At 43.6% G+C, this 17,931-nt stretch overlaps 1 protein-coding gene across 1 annotated transcript in view; it reads right to left on the bottom strand.

Annotated features, from left to right (window-relative positions):
* Positions 1-17,931, bottom strand: part of MYRF (myelin regulatory factor) — a 212,220-nt gene that overhangs the window by 25,309 nt on the left and 168,980 nt on the right. Inside the window, exons 15-20 of the mRNA XM_030201173.1 lie at positions 14,951-15,039; positions 12,912-12,980; positions 11,108-11,193; positions 8,395-8,544; positions 5,030-5,123; positions 4,053-4,127 (exon numbers count right to left, since the gene is read on the bottom strand). Of these exons, the coding sequence (XP_030057033.1) occupies positions 4,053-4,127; positions 5,030-5,123; positions 8,395-8,544; positions 11,108-11,193; positions 12,912-12,980; positions 14,951-15,039 (563 nt within the window). The remainder of the gene's footprint in view (positions 1-4,052; positions 4,128-5,029; positions 5,124-8,394; positions 8,545-11,107; positions 11,194-12,911; positions 12,981-14,950; positions 15,040-17,931) is intronic.

The raw sequence follows: 17,931 nt of genomic DNA, 5'->3' as shown, positions 1-17,931 counted from the left end.
GTTAAAAGGATGGTAAGGTATTTAAAGGGTACCATTGATTGTAAATTAAAGATTTCAGCCAATAGTAATCCAAAACTAATATGTTACTGTGATTCAGATTGGGCAGGGGATCATTCTGATTATAAATCCACAAGTGGATATGTGTTTATGTATGGAAATGTACAAATTTCATGGGCCAGTCATAAACAAAGTATTGTGAGTTTGTCTTCTACAGAAGCTGAATATGTGGCTGTATCGGAAGCGTGCAGAGAACTGATGTGGATTGAAAAACTTTTGCTGGATTTCGGAATAGCTGAAAAGAGACCAATCCAGATAATGGAAGATAATCAGAGCTGCATCCGACTGTCACAGAATGACAAGGTTCAGTCACGCACCAAGCACATCGCAACGAAATACCACAACGTGCGAGAGTTGGCAAAAGAAGGGGTCATCAGTCTACACTATTGTCACACCAGTGAGATGACAGCTGACATCATGACCAAACCGTTACCCAGAGAACATTTTGTGAATCTGCGTATAAAGCTTGGACTTTGTATGAATAAATAATTGCATGACAGTTATGCATGAGAAGGGGTTTGTTGGAATGTAATTGTATTTTTACATGCATTGCCTGTCACCTATTATTTCTCTGTGATTACTCTGTGACCTCTGATGTGAATTACTTAGAGAGGTCACACAGCTATGCAACTTCCTGTGGGGGTTAGATGCAGCAGACACAGCACATGGAGCACATGGAGCTCATGATCTCTCCTAACCTGAGAGGATCTATGGTGGTGTGAGCATCCATTACCATCTAAGCACATGGAAGGAGCTGATAATACAAATGTATAGTAATATGTATATATAAGCCTGTCTGATTATAATCTAACTACAAACTGTGAGTAAACAGATGTTTTGTTACTTCAACTTTAAAGTGACTCAGCAGTGAATTATTCAGGGGTGAATGAGAGAGAGATGAAGAAAGAAATTAACATTTCTAAAGCTGAAGCTGTGTGTACTAAAATCTGCTAATTATTTACTACAAATAATCCAACACTTCTCAGCCTCTCTTCGTAGGAAAGTCGTCCCATCCGCACTATCATTTTCGTCGCCCTTCGCTGTACCTTTTCCAATTCTACTATATCTTTTTTGAGATACGGAGACCAGTACTGAACACAATACTCCAGGTGCGGTCGCACCATGGAGCGATACAACGGCATTATAACATCCGCACACCTGGACTCCATACCCTTCCTAATAACACCCAACATTCTATTCGCTTTCCTAGCCACAGCAGCACACTGAGCAGAAGGTTTCAGCGTATCATCGACGACGACACCCAGATCCCTTTCTTGATCCATAACTCCTAACGCGGAACCTTGCAAGACGTAGCTATAATTCGGGTTCCTCTTACCCACATGCATCACTTTGCACTTGTCAACATTGAACTTCATCTGCCACTTGCACGCCCATTCTCCCAGTCTCGCAAGGTCCTCCTGTAATCGTTCACATTCCTCCTGCGACTTGACGACCCTGAATAATTTTGTGTCATCGGCGAATTTAATTACCTCACTAGTTATTCCCATCTCTAGGTCATTTATAAATACATTAAAAATACATTTTGTGTCATCTGCAATTTAATCACCTCATTCGTCATTCCATTTTCAGATCATTTATAAATATGTTGAATAGCACCAGTCCTTGTACAGATACCTGCGGCACTTCACTATTCACCCTCCTCCACTGAGAAAAAAAGGCCATTTAACCCTACCCGCTGTTTTCTGTCCAACAACCAATTTATAATCCACAGAAGGATATTGCCTCCTATCCCATGACTTTTTAATTTTCTCAGGAGTCTCTCATGAGGAACTTTGTCAAAAGCTTTCTTTAAATCCAGATACACTACATCAACTTGCTCACCTTTATCCACGTTTATTTATGCTTTCAAATCTTCTCTTGGCTGAACCCATGCCAACTCTGTCCCATTAAACCATGTTTGTCTATGTGTTCCATAATTTTGTTCTTTATAATAGTTTCCACTATTTTCCCCGGCAGGGGCGTATTTGACGTTCGGCAGTAGGGGGGGCCGGAGCCAGAGTGAGGGGGCACATTATAGCCCCCCCCCCCCCCCCGTCACCTACCTTTGCTGGCGGGAGACCCCAATCCCTGCCAGCCGAGGTCCGCTTCCTCCTGCCAGCTGAAGGCATATTTTTAAAGGCAGCGGCAGGAGGAAGCGGACCTCGGCTGGCGGGGGGTTGGGGTCCTCCGCCAGCAAAGGTAGCCCAGGCGACGGCGGTGGAGGGCTGGCGGTAGGGGGGTCCAGGGCGAAATCTGCAGGGGCCCAGATGTAAGGGGAATATGACAGGTGCCATTATACACACACCTTCCTCCACTGTTAGCGGGGAGTCAGCAGAATGAGTCTATATTGCTTTGCTCCCGAATCTTTCTCTGTTTCTGAAGGTTAGGGGAGCAGCACCTGGTGTGATGCATAAGTACATAAGTAATGCCATACTGGGAAAAGACCAAGGGTCCATCGAGCCCAGCATCCTGTCCACGACAGCGGCCAATCCAGGCCAAGGGCACCTGGCAAGCTTCCCAACGTACAAACATTCTATACATGTTAATCCCGGAATTGTGAATTTTTCCCAAGTCCATTTAGTAGTGGTTTATGGACTTGTCCTTTAGGAAACCGTCCAACCCCTTTTTAAACTCTGCTAAGCTAACCGCCTTCACCACTTTCTCCGGCAACGAATTCCAGAGTTTAATTATACGTTGGGTGAAGAAAACTTTTCTCCGATTTGTTTTAAATTTACTACACTGTAGTTTCATCGCATGCCCCCTAGTCCTAGTATTTTTGGAAAGCGTGAACAGACGCTTCACATCCACCTGTTCCACTCCACTCATTATTTTATATACCTCTATCATGTCTCCCCTCAGCCGTCTCTTCTCCAAGCTGAATAGCCCTAACCTCCTTAATCTTTCTTCATAGGGAAGTCGTCCCATCCCCGCTATCATTTTAGTCGCCCTTCGCTGCACCTTTTCCAATTCTACTATATCTTTCTTGAGATGCGGCGACCAGAATTGAACACAATACTCAAGATGCGGTCGCACCATGGAGCGATACAACGGCATTATAACATCCTCACACCTGTTTTCCATACCTTTCCTAATAATACCCAACATTCTATTCGCTTTCCTAGCCGCAGCAGCACACTGAGCAGAAGGTTTCAGTGTATTATCGACGACGACACCCAGATCCCTTTCTTGATCCGTAACTCCTAACGTGGAACCTTGCATGACGTACCTATAATTCGGGTTCTTTTTTCCCACATGCATCACCTTGCACTTGCTCACATTAAACGTCATCTGCCATTTAGCCGCCCAGTCTCCCAGTCTCGTAAGGTCCTCTTGTAATTTTTCACAATCCTGTCGCGATTTAACAACTTTGAATAACTTTGTGTCATCAGCAAATTTAATTACCTCGCTAGTTACTCCTATCTCCAAATCATTTATAAATATATTAAAAAGCAGCGGTCCTAGCACAGACCCCTGAAGAACCCCACTAACTACCCTTCTCCATTGTGAATACTGCCCATTTAACCCCACTCTCTGTTTCCTATCCTTCAACCAGTTTTTAATCCACAATAGGACATTTCCTCCTATCCCATGACCCTCCAATTTCCTCTGTAGCCTTTTGAAAATCCAGATACACAATATCAACCGGTTCCCCTTTCTCCACATGTTTGTTTACGCCTTCAAAGAATTGACGGAGTAAACAAACATGTGGACAAAGAGTGCAGATGCACTCACTTTGCATATTTTGGCCTTTGTGTTTTCTATTTGGCAAGTTTACAAGTCTAAACTCCCAGGGTACATTTCACAATACAAATCAGATCAGGGTGCAAAGCCAGAGGCTTGGGTTTCACAAACTCTTACTGCTCCTATAAAGCTACACACCAATCTTGCTATCACTTTCTTCTCAATCCCTGAGCTATATCCTATCACTGCATGACCTTTCAGTTTTAATTACAGCTCACATCCTGATCCCTTCTTCGAAGAGCCATGCCACTTACTTCAGCTCCAAGGTCAGCTTCAGATTCACAGGGGTGACCTGGCTGATGGGGATCCAGTATGTGTAATTCCCAGGCCTGTGGATAAACAGAACAGTTTGCATATATGAAGCATGGGTCATATGACACCAAACTATCACATCCCTGAAGTGGGTTAAAGGAGGAGGACCAGGCAACATGCACTCAGACCACAGATATAAATTGTCCCACATTTCTTATATGGGAGCCACCAATGTGCTCGGGGCGAATGCCTTTGAAAACAATACTGTCACGATAAAGCAATCCGGTGAATAAGGATGGATTGGACTGAGTGAAAGAACCTGCACTGGCTGCTCTCTCACTCACAGCCAACTTAAGGGATTGTGGTGCCCTGATCCAACCTTCATCACCTCCACCCTCACCAACACATTGGTGCCCCATCCCATTGCTCCCTGTTCCCCATGGTTCTGTATTTCTCTCTCTCTCTCTTCGCTTTTCTCCTCCCTACTGGTCCAGCATCTCTCCCTCTCCTTCCTTCTTCCACTGATCCAGTGTGTCTCTCCCCCTTTCTTCTCACCCCACTAGTCTGGTCCTTCTCTCTCTCCTCTGGAGGCAGGTCTGTCTTGATTGCTGCTGCCGGCAACCCACAATTTTGCAGGACTGCAGGGGGAAAGAGATTGGACCGGGGGTGGGGGTGTAGACCAACAGAAAGAAGGAGGGAGAGATGCTCGACTGCAAACAGCAAGGCAGGACAGGGCAGTGGAAGACAATGAATTTAGAGGGCAGTTGAAACAGCCTCTGCATTCCTGCCCTGATCTACCTGCCTGCACTGCCTGATAGTCTGAATATAACCAATGAGTAGCCGGGCTGGTGACATCAGAGGCTGGGGATTTTGGCGCCCTGAACCAGTGCTTTACCTGGTTGGATGGTTAAGGCAGCCCTGCTCTCACTGTTTCCCATTGATAATAGGAGGGGAAACAGATCCTCTCTCTCTCACTTACCTGCAGGGGGCATTAGAAGTGCAGTATTCTGAAGTGATGAGCATGTCATTGTCCAGAATCCGGATAGAGCTGAGGGAGGAGCTTGTGCCCAAAGCTGAAAAGCAAGAATCACAGATTAAAGAATGCCAAGGAGGACCTAGAAAGCTGCCAGAAGTTTTAGGGAAAGGGAAACATAGTGCTGTTATTGTAAAACAGTGCGGCTCAAACTTCTTGCAGACATGACCTCATGTTCATGGCAACAGCAATGCCTGCAACCCCACCAAGACACTTCATAATGATGCATCTATGCCCAGGTCGTAACCCTAAATATGGGAAACGCTGCTCTAACGGAAACAGCAGGAGGCTAGTGTAAGATTTAACACACAACATTGGAAATGCACCTCAGTCCTGCCCCGCAGCATTCCCTACTATGCCAATATTGAGTCATTGCATGCATCTCTGCAGTGCTCCCCTGGCATTACAGTACTGAATACTCTCCAGGCCTGCCAAAACACATCCTCCTCCACCTGCAGCGCTACTAAGTCCACTTTTGATGCTTACAGAGTTTGGTTACCGCACCTCATGCCTGACATGCAGGTCCTGTTGTTGTTTCAATACTAGAAACATAGAAATTGATGGTAGATAAAGGTCCTATAGCCTACAGTTTGCCCATCCATATCAACTACTAAGCTCTACAATTTCTTCCTCAGAGATCCTTGATGCTTGTCTCATTCCTTCTTACATTGAGATACTGACCTTAAGAACATAAGAGTAGCCATACTGGGTCACACCAATGGCCCATCTAGCCCAGTATCCTGTTTCCAACAGTGGCCAAGCCAGGTCACAAGTCCCTGGCAAAAACCCAAATTGTGGCAACATTCCATGCTGACAATCCCAGGGGCAAGAAGTTGTCTCCACAACTTCCACTGGGAGGTCGTTCCATGCATCCACCACCCTTTTTATAAAGAAGTACAGTATATCCTCAGGTTACTCCTGAGTCAGTCTCCTTTCACCTTCATCTGATGTTCCTTCATTCCAGAGCCTCCTTTCATTTGAAAGAGATTCACCTCCTCTGCATTCATATTACAGAAGTATTTAAATGTTTCTATTATGTCTCCCCTGTCCTGCCTTTCTTCCAAAGTATATATATTTGAGATCCTTGAGTATGTACTTATACCTTTTAAGATGAAAACCACTGACCATTTTAGTAGCCACCCTCTGGACTGACTTCATCTTGTTTACATATCTTTGAAGGTACGGTCTCCAGAACTGTACACAATATTCTAAATGTGGTCACACCAGAGACTGCTACAGAGGAACTATGACCTCCATTTTCCTTCTGGCCATTCCTCTCTCCTTACGCACCCAAGCATCCTTCTAGCTTTTGCCACTGTCACCTTTCCTACTTGGTTGGTCACCTTAAGATCATCAGATACAATCAATCCCAAGTCCTGCTCGTGCACAGAAGTACTTCACCCCCTATACTGTACCATTCTCTCGGGCTTTTGAAGCCCAAATGCATGACCCTGTATTTTTATCATTTAGTCACCATTCTAGATTATTCCTCAAGCTTGGCTAGATCCCTCCTTATCTTATCTATACCTTCACAGTCTCTACCTTATTGCAGATTTTGGTGTCGTCTGCAAAGAGGCAGTGTGACCATGCACAGCTCTCCCAGGGCACTGCAAGTCTGGCTTTTGGAATTTGTAGTAATTACAGCCCCAAACGGAGCATGCACCTGGCTCCCAATCCAAGTAATCTTCAATAGTATAAACCTGCTAATTAACTGGCAGGAACACAGATCTCACCATGCTGACTTGTGTTTGTAGTGTGGGTTTGCTCTGTGACAGCCTGCTGAACACTGCGTTGTGGTCGACGGCCCTGCCCAGGAAGCTTGTTTGATGAGAGGTTCGATGTGTGCTTTGATTTTCCTTGCATGCTGGTATATGGAGATTGGGAACTGGTACTGGGGTCTCCGGAGTCCTGCACCCTATCACTGGTCTTCAATAAGTTTCTGGAAGATGTCTTCTCTTGGAACCAAGACTTGGCTTTCATGTGTGTAGCAGATGAGGTCGATGAAGGTGATGACTGGCTTTGGTTTACTGATGAAAGAAAAACACTATGTTGAGGGACAGAAGGTCATACTGACAATTTGAGCCCTGGGGGTCCCATATATGTTGGATCTTAAACACACAAAATCCTGATGGAAAGAGAAGGCGCTCAGCCTGATTTGAATGGGATCTGAGATACATGCTTATCCTGAATAGCGTGAATGCTACATAAATGGTTGGTCTTACGAACAAGTGGGCTAATCCTCAATTTTGTCGATTTGCAGCTTTTTGGATAAAGTGCATCAATACATCAATATTTACCTATGGACAAGTGGACTAAGCCAATGAATTTAGCACATTTTTACACGTGTTTGAATGGGCCAAATGGACAACTGGGCCAATCACCTCAGGTGTGAAAAATGGATTAGCCCACTTGTCTGTAAGACCATCCAAACTATCTTTCAAAAAGTATTTACGCTGGAAAAATAAGTGCAAGCCTTTGCTTTCTTCCTTAAGAGCTCCAGAGAATTTTGAGTTCAAAATACTTTGAATGTTGGAAAGTTTACACTGGAGGTAGAGCATGCATGAGTGTGTGCAGGGGAAGGATGTATGTCTGTGTGTGCACACATGTATGATGTTGCATACGTGTGCGTTCATGTGATATGCTGTTTATTCCTCATATTACAGAGAACAAATGTTCTGGGGGAGGGCATACCCCAATTTTCATGTACTGGGAATACACAATAGTACTGCACCACAACAGCACATTTCTTTTAAAATGTACAACACAAGTGGTACTTTTCTCCTCAGGAATTTATCATATCACTGCTGTAATAATAACAATAGTAATAATATGATACATCCTATCTTAGTCCCAGAACGTTATCTGCCACTTAGTGATCAAACAACTCAAAAACAAGAGGACACTCTAGGAAGCTAACAATCAGTAGATTGAAAACAAATAGTAGAGCGTTCATTTTCATGCAGCATTTAAATAAGTTGTGGAATTTGTTGTGACTAACACCACAGGATTCAAAGGAAGACTGGACAAGCTCCAGAAAGAAAAGGCCATAAAAATTATTAGTCAAGAGGGCTTGAGAGAGCCATTCCTCATCCCTGGAAATGAGTTTAGAAAATCAGATCTGCTTTAGTGATCTGCTGGGTACTTGTGACCCGGATTGGCCACTGTCAGAGACCTGGGTCGGCATGGCTTTCCTTATGTTCTTATTTTATTCACAATATCCTGGGTGTAGACATACATCTGCATATTCCCAGCTCGTTTTTAATTATTTCCTAATGACTTAACAGAAGGGGGCAGTGGGTTATCATTCTTACTTGTTTCTGTCTGATTGGCTGGGCTAGGGCTGCTGCTTGAGGAAGTGGTCCCAGAGAAGGCACAGCATACGGGGGCACATGGAGCATTAAAACAGATGTCCAGGAGAGGAACTGCATGGCCGGAGTCCGGATAGGCTGGTTTTGCTAGGCCTATAAGGAAACAGCAGAAAGGTTGTTTGTATCAACACATATACATAAGAACAGCCATACTGGATCAGACCAATGGTCCATCTAGCCCAGTATCCTGTTTCCAACAGGAGGCCAAGCCACGTCATAAGTACCTGACAGAAACCCAAATAGTAGCAACATTCCATGCTAAAACTGATGAAAGGGTGGAAAGTAAGGAGGAGAAGTGTGAGAGCTGTAGGCAGAAATAAATCATAAAGCTCTTCAGTTCGAAAGGAAAAGCACTGAGAGTCTGATATTCAAACCAAGTTATGCATTTGCTAGCAGGCAGTAGGCAGTGAACACATAACTCCTTATTGGGCAGCTTTAGGGAAGGGACAGAGGAAGAACCACAGCCAGCAACTATCCATTTAGAGGTAAATTTTAGAAATGGTGCTATGTTGGGATCCGAATGATATGCAGTAAGTGTGAATTCTATAATGCCAGTTCCACATGGAACTGAATACTAACCTAAGTCCTCATTTTTGTGCCTAACTTTAGATGCGAGCATTTACACCAGCTCAAAGGCTGCTGCCTAAGTACTGACAGTTAGGTGCATAAATGACGGTATTCTGTAATATTGTGCCTTATTGCTTGGCATACCCTTCTCTAGGATAAGCATCATAAAATGTATTGAGCTTTTCTGGGATCTTGCCAGGTATTTGTGACCTGGATTGGCCACTGTTGGACACAGGATACTGAGCTTGATGGACCTTTGGTCTGTCCCAGTGTGGCAATACTTATGTACTTATGTAGGTCCACACCCCCTTTGGAGTTACTTACCATAGATATTAGGTGCACAGTTTATCGAATACAGGAATGTCAGTTATGCATTTAACTATAAATTATTGCCAATTAGTGCTTGTTAAGGCCAATTAAGTGCCAATATAGCACTAATTAGTAAATTAAGTTACGCACAAAACTGATCAGAAGATGTGGTATCAGCGGTTAGTGTATCTGGGTTTAAAAAGTTTGGCCAAGTTCCTGGAGAAAAAGTCCATAGTCTGCTATTGAGACAGACATGGGGAAGCCACTGTTGTCCTTGGGATTGGTAGCATGGATTCTTGCTACTCTTTGGGATTCCAGAATCTTGCTATTTTTGGGATTCTGGAATCTTGCTACTCTTTGGTATTCTGTCAGGATACTGGGCTAGCTGGACCATCAGTCTGCCCCAATATGGCTATTCTTATCTTCTTATGATCTCATGCCCAATTGCACACCTAAATTTGATGCAATTTATAGAATTTGGGATTTAGTGGTGATATATGAACAGTAGGCCTAAATAAAACAAATAGTCACCAGAGCAGACATCACCCATGTGTATATTCAGTAGCGCTCCTTATAGGATAGTGCCGATGAGTGTAAATATAAGGTTAAGCAATTGGGAGGGGGGGTGCTTAACTTTACATGATGGCCAGCCTGCCACCATGTAAAATCAGGTTCTGTATTTTTACCCAGATTTTAAAATGCTTTAACTTTGGTGTACTTGAAATCTTGTGAATTCAAGCCATATTGTACTGAAGGAACGTGACAGAAAGATAAGAAATGTAATATGACCAGAGATAATACTGAATATTGTCATCAGATCCCCCAAAATTGTCTTTGTTATTGCTATTCTGTATTTCCTAATCCTTTCCTTTTACATTCTCTATTAGTTTGGCAACACTTGGATAAGCTGTCATGTCAATTAAAGCTTCTTGAATCTGGGAGCAAGATGGAGGAACAACCAGGAGAGGGTACTGGGATAATAAAAACCACAAGGACCCTCACAGTCACAGACACACACCACACAGTGAAGGTGACACAAAAAATGGAAACTGGACAATGTTCACTGAAGGAAAAAGTTTATTCAAACACATCCAAGACTTGACACGAGTTGTGTTTCAGCCAATATGGCCTGCATCAGGAGTCTGCTATAGGATGTTTTGATGCTTCTAGTTTCCAACTTTAGCCAATAAAGTTGTTGAAGTAAATTCAACATAGTCAAACAAACAGTGAATGGCGTGAAATGCAGCCAAAAAGCTCAAACGTTCTATGACACAGTCTACAGCGAAGTAAGTTACTGGCAAAAAACCGTGAACACTGTCTAGTTTCCATTTTTGTGTGACCTTCGCTGCGTGGCGTGTATAATAAAAATAAGACAAGATCCTTTTTTCCTGGAATGAGCTGGGGCTGGGAATGCTATAGGGGCAATGCTCACACTCCCAGGGAGGAGGAGTCACAGTCCTTGCACAATGACGCCACCTAGTGGTGGTCAGACTTAGCATGAATGATTGAAGTGTTCTGCAGGAAGCCCTGGTGCATGCCCCCCAGCTAAGGAATGTTGCTATGAAAACTAGGCCAAATAAATTGGGAGAAGATTTAAAATAGGGAGTAAACATCAGATACTTGTAAATAAAGGCTCATGGCTCCTTAGCCCAGAAGAAGCTGGTTCCAATTGCACTAGAAGCCCAAAAGAGCAGAACGAAACTGCCATACCTGAGAAGCTGCAGATCTGAATGATAACTGCTATTATATTATTCCCACAAACTGAATGGTTTTTACCTACCTGTCAGTAAGGAGGGGCTCACCGTTGAGAAGCGAGGGGAGGATGTGGAGTGTCGAAGCTGAGTTGTGACAAAATTCTGATTTGCGCTGTGAGGGGGAGAAAAAGATCAGATTGTGAGAAAGTCAAAATCCTGGCCAGGAGCGGAAAGAGAACAGGAAGAGTGAGGGAGCTGAGCAAGGAGGGAACTATATGGAGAAGCATGTTATAGCTCAGGTCAGGGCAAGAGAAGCAGGTTCCCTTGGAGAGGGACTGTGGGAAGGGAAACAATAGAAGAAACATCGTTGCAAGTTAGAACCTACCGTGGACAAAGAGCAACTGGGATGCTGCTATTCCTCCGGTGGAAGAGAGTCAGGATGCAGGCATGGGGCAGAGCGAGAGCACTGCAGAGGCAGGGAAGAGAGGGGAGAGAGAGTATGTGACAGACAGAGAGAAAGTGAAAACGATTGGAAATAGAAAGAGTGTAACAGACATAAAGGAAAAAGAGCAAGGGAATGTGAAAGAGAGGGGAGGAACAGAGAAAATGTTAAAAAGAAACCGATGTGAGAGAAAGTATGCATGAGTAGTATGGAAAAAGAAAGAGAGAGAAATGGAAGGGAACATAGAAATAATTAAAAATAAGTTAAAGAACAAAAGCGATGATAGAAAGAGAAGATCCAAGAGGGAAGGAGAAGATAACAATATGAAAGATGGAAAGAGTCAGCTTTCTTAGTTTTCAGTGACACAATTTACAGTAAGTAATAGATCAAAAACTAGGTCTTTATAAAGAGAGTGATCACCTGACACAACAGATGGAAAGTAACAAGTAGAATAATCAGAAAAAGTCAAGCAAGAAGCAGCCCTAGGGCAGCTCTAAACTGTTGGCACTCAAAGTACTGTGCTTCCCCTGCCTAGAATGTTTCTGCAGTGTCAACACAGGAAGCACTGTGCTTCTCCCAAGTACAGTTCTGCAGTTTCAATACTAGGGGCACTGTGCTTCCCCTAGTACAGTTCTGCAAGTGTCAACACTGGAGGCACAGTGCATCCACTAATACAGTTCTGCAGTGCAACACTGGAGGCACAGTGCTTCTCCTAATACAGTTCTGCAGCACAACACTGGAGGCACAGTGCTTCCCCTAATACAGTTCTGCAGTGCAACACTGGAGGTACAGTGCTTCCCTTAATACAGTTCTGCAGCGCAACACTGGAGGCACAGTGCTTCTCCTAATACAGTTCTGCAGTGCAACACTGGATGTACAGTGCTTCCCCTAATACAGTTCTGCAGTGCAACACTGGAGGCACAGTGCTTCCCTTAATACAGTTCTGCAGTGTCGGCCCTGTGCTTCCACTAGTATAGTTCTGCAGTGTTGGCACTGGAAAGACTGTGCTTCACCTTAGTACAGGTCTGCAGCATCAATATCAGAGGAACCTTGCCTATCCTAGTACAGTTCTGCAGTGTCGACATTGGAGACACAGTGCTTCCCCTAGTACAGTTCTGCACTGTGGGCACTGAGAAGACCATACTTTCTCTAGTACAGTTCTGCAGTGCAGCAAGTCCTCTGATATAGGTCTGCAGGGCCTCCTATAGCACTGCTCTGCGGTGTTGACATTAGCTCTGAATTCATGTAGTGCAGCTGGGGTCCTTCCTTTTCAGCTTAAACTGATTTTGATGTAAAATAATCCTGGGTTTTATAAATCCATTATTCAGTTTTTACAGATTATCATCTTCTTTGGAAAACTGAACATGCATAATTTTGCTTGGTTCTGCACAATTCATAGTGGGCTGGGCTCCCCTCACCCATACCTCAGAAACCTCTCAGATACGTACCCGTCCATGTCGATAAAATCTTCCTCATTTTTTAAATTCAGCACATAAAGAGTGGACATGGAGATGACACTAAAAGAAAAACACATAAATCTAGTAAGTATTCTAGTTACATTATTAATGCCTTCCAACACATGTATACACACACCCACGAATATACATAACTTGAGTCACATATAACTCCCTACATTGACAAAGCTCAATCCTGAATAATCACACGTCACCACCCACTCAACTAGTCACAAATAACCACCCAACTGTCTGAGAAATCCACACCCCCACCAATTACACAACCCTGCACTGACAGAAAACTCAACACATCCCAACCTTCCAAACTCTCTACAGACATACAAAACTCACATGCTCTAACAAATCCACACTTCCACCAACTGCACAACCCCCTCACATGCCCCAACCTTCTATAAACTCTACAGACTCATCCAACAGTATGACAAAATACCCACACCCCTCCAACAATCATACCCTACATTCATCTACAGCTATACAAAACCCAACATACCCACTGCCAACAGATAAAACTCCCACATCTCTACACTCACACAATCCCACCAAATATTCATCTACAGCCATACATAAACTATGCATTCACTTAGACACAAAACCTCCCATATTCACCCAATAGTTACACAAAACATTTACATACACAGCTTTTTCCTGTACAATGCTATTGTGTGCTATAGAATGATTCAGACCTCATATTATCATGCGTGTGTCACACTGCATGTTCGCTGAGAATGAAAGGAAAAGAGTGAAGCAAGTGGTTTTGGAAATGTAAATGTGTGAGTGATATACAGTCAGAGGTACTGACCCCCATTATATTTTATTATAAGGATCTATGAATTTCACATTCGAAGGTATCTCATATGTTGTTTTGTTAATATAAGTGCAGTGGAGCGGGCTGAGGTCATGTTATCCTACTACTACTACTACTTAACATTTCTAAAGCGCTACCATGGAGGTAACATGCTCAGCCACAGGAAGGGAGAGAGGGAAGATGGCTATGGCTGTTGTGCCAATCCCTGCTGGCCAAACGGTGGCACTGACAGCACATCTTGGAGATGTCCCTCCAGTTCTCACGGGCCGATGCTCAGAATACTGGCGCTGTAAGGAACAGTGCCAGGAAGTACCGCAAGAACAGTATAGAAAAAAAAACTACCCAATATTCAACACTAATAGCATGCAAATTATATGCACGATGTTAGCGTTAAGCATTGGGAAGCTAAGTGGGAGGAACGTGCCTGATGCATGCAATATCCAGATAATATGCCACTCCACCCAGGCATTGCCACGGCCCATTCTGGTGCTATTCAGTGGCATTATCTGGATAATGCCATTGAAAAATCACTGACTGGCCTTGGTGAGTGGCACTCATCCAGTTAGCAGCAGCTGGTACCCAGATACTGTAGATTCCTTTAAATATCTAGTCCTAAGAATCCAATTGTGTGTTTCAGTGTGGAGGTCCGAGAAGGCCAGGAAAAAGACAATTAGAACCAGAATCACAAAAGGCAATTTTATAACCGAGCTTGTGCAGACACATGTGCCTCGCACCCCTAAGTGTACAGAAAAGTATCATGCTTGTAAGTGCACTATGCACTATTTTATAAGGCGGCATAACTTACACACACACATACTGTAAGCTATGGGAGTAATATTCAGCCGGTGGTGATCAGTGTTTTACTGACTGCCGCCAATAGTTAAACCGGGATATTCAATGCTGGGCCATGTCTGGTCTTTGGCACTGAATAACCGGTTTTGCAGAGCTGGCTAAGGTCAACATTCAGCACATAATCGGCTATGGGTTACCACATAAAGACAGGATTGACTTATGCAGCTAGCCTGGCTGTTAAGTGCTGACTACTGGTCTTAATCGGCTACGAATTAGCCAGCTCTGCAAAACTGGATAGAGGTAGATGGAGGTACGTATGGCAGGGAGCTATGGCAGGGGTGTGGAACACAGCAGGAAAGGTGAGAGGACTTAGTACAGAATTATGGTAAAATGGCAGCATCATGCAACTTGTCACCTGAAGGCCATGATGATCACCAGGGCAATGATGGTTCCCTGAAGGAAACGCTGGCTGATGCATGCCTGCTCCACAGGGACAGGACGAGACTGCAAAAAAAGAGCAGATCCATTAACATCACAGAATTTGGCATCTTCCCCTGCTCAGATTTCTCATTCCAGATCACATCCTGTGACCCTCTCCCTGCCATTCTCTGTTTTAGTGGCCAGAGATGCATAGTACATTCATGCTAAGGTGGTATAAGACCTGCCAAGCTGGGTCATATCACAGGTCCCTCTTCAAAAGGATAACCTTGAGGAAGGAGTATTTCAGGATATCTAAGGCTGTCATGGAAGGTTCATATCTGACTGGCCTGCTACTGTCAACAATTGCCCTCAGCCAGTTGCCATCCACTGTACTACCCCGACATGAAGGACATGACTAATAATTAGCTGTTGGTCAGTGGCTTGAATATGGAGTATGCCTGTATTATGGTGGTTGATCTTGAGTGTATGAACTTTCCTATCAATAATGGATTTCCATTGCTTATAGGTTTTATGTATTGTTTGTATTTTTTTGTTTATTGCTAAATTGTAAATCATTTTGGTTTGACTACAAGGAAAACGGTATATCAAGTAAAATAAACGATAAACGATCAAACAATATGTATGGCCATGTCAATACCATCTCCTGCAACCAGTGCTCATCCCATCACCATCGTCATCATCATTGGAGAAGACTGCACTGCCATCTGCAGGTCATATGATCGAGGGCACCAGTGGTGTACCAAGGGTGGAGTGGTGGGGGCGGTCCATCCAGGCTGCAGGCAGCAAGGGGGTGACTGAGCAGTTCCATGGCTGTCGGCTCTGCTGGTCCCCTGCCCCGGAACAGGAGGTTGACATCAGAGGGTGCAAGGGACCAGGAGAGGTGACAGCTGTGCAACTGCTCAGCGCACTCCCTTGCTCGTCGGAAGAGGGTGCTCCACCCTGGGTGGCAACCAAGGTAGGTATGCCACTGAAGGGCACAGAGCTTGCTTTCATTAGCTACAGGAGTCATAGAAATTATATGACTCTTTACTGCTGCTTGCTAATTATCTGTATTGCTCTGCTAAATAAACCATTAAATTTCCTATACTCCTGATAGTTCATATTTCTTATCAGTAAATAAATAAAGGGGGTTTCAGCTTTGGGACTAATGATCGTGGCTTTAGACTTAGTGCTGTTATATACACACCTATCCGTACACGTTTGTGTCATCTGATTTCTCCACAATTCCCTGGCATCCCCTTCCAGTTTCCAGCAGTCATCATTAAAGGGTAACGTGATATTAAATAGCTTGTGACTGATCCATCTCCATAACTACATCTCTAACCCTTTTCCCTTGGCTGTACATCTTCCTGGGGCAGTAAATCCCACAGGTTCCTTTATCTGGCCAAAGCTGCCTCCCTTTTCAAGTTTAGTGTAATGGGAATTTTTGGATTTAGCACACAACTTCTCAGTAGTAGTCAAGGCTAGTTATGACTGATAAAAGGCTGCAAGTGGCATGACTACATTGCACCCTTCCTGCAAAAACAGCACTTGCTACCATACCTTACAGGGCCAAATTTCAAACTCTGTCTCTAATTTTCAAGGTCCTCAGACAAAATGGGCCGGAGTACTAAAAGAATAAGTTGTTAGCTCTCTACACACTTTTGAGGCTTCTAAGGTCCTCTCAAGGAGCATCACTATCTGTACTCTCGAGAAGAAAAATAAATTGCATAATGTGATACCCACCAGGGAGCCTTCTCAGGAGTAGCCCCCACACTCTGGAACTCATACCCAGAGGGGCTCTAACTCGAGAATACCTCTACTGCAGGAAGCAGGTGAAAGCCTGACTTTAATACATATGGTGACTGACTATACACTCATTCTGGACTAGCCTGTAACTTTGACCAGTTCCTTATACCTTAATACAACTGCACATATAATTTGCTTTCAGTTTAGCCATTCATCTATTTATCCCAATAACTCTGTACTACACATATTGTCCCCTCTGTATTTCTCAACTTCACTTGCCTCTTTGGCAAGTATTTATACTGTAGATGTTTCATTGCACTGTATGGTCAGTGTGAACATCATATCTATGTTATTTGAATGTTCTTATGCATGCCTGTTAAGGTGTTTCGTTTGTATTATGCTGACTTTGTCACTATCATATCTAAGTTATATGAATTTTCTTCCATGCTTTGTATTATGGTATCTGTCATTCGTGCTCTGCTGACATTTATCATATTTCTGTTATATAATTGTTTTACAGTGCTGTTATATGTTTATATTTCTGATATTACATCATGTGTGGCGGAGTGACCTAGTGGTTAGAGCACCGGTCTTGTAAGCCAGAGGTGGCCGGGTCAAATCCCACTGCTGCTCTTTGTGATCTTGGGCAAGTCACTTAACCCTCCATTGCCTCAGGTACAAACTTAGATTGTGAGCCCTCCTGGGACAGAGAAATATCCAGTGTACCTGAATGTAACTCACCTTGAGCTACTACTGAAAAAGGTGTGAGCAAAATCTAAATAAATAAATGTTGGTCCTATTCCTATGATTCAATTTGCCATTTCCAAGTTTACTTCACTGATTGTATTTATGCTTAGATTTTGCTCATTTTACTACTGTTATGCTGATTAACAAAATTGAAAGTTTTATGCCAAGCTGTACCTGCTGTACACCACCTTGGGTAAATCTCTTCATAAATAAATAAATTCAGGTACAATAGGTATTTCCTTGATCCTGGAGGGTTCACATGCTAGTTTTAAAGTGAAGAATTGCACTCAGCTATCAGTAACACAGCACAAGGAGGCCAGTGAAAAATAATCTCTTTATTGAAATATCACCCGGTGTGGTCCACGTTTTGCCCACACATGTGCTGCTTCAGGGGTACAATACACTTACTAAAGGGTCAGATAACGTATCACTATCAGTGGCTGAACAATTCACAGTGATACTATGCATAAATAGCTAGTG

Source organism: Microcaecilia unicolor, chromosome 4 (genome assembly GCF_901765095.1).
Source record: "Microcaecilia unicolor chromosome 4, aMicUni1.1, whole genome shotgun sequence".
In the NCBI taxonomy this organism is placed as follows: Eukaryota; Metazoa; Chordata; class Amphibia; order Gymnophiona; family Siphonopidae; genus Microcaecilia; species Microcaecilia unicolor.
The sequence above is the reverse complement of the archived record's forward strand: the minus strand, read 5'-3'. Positions and strand labels throughout refer to the sequence as shown.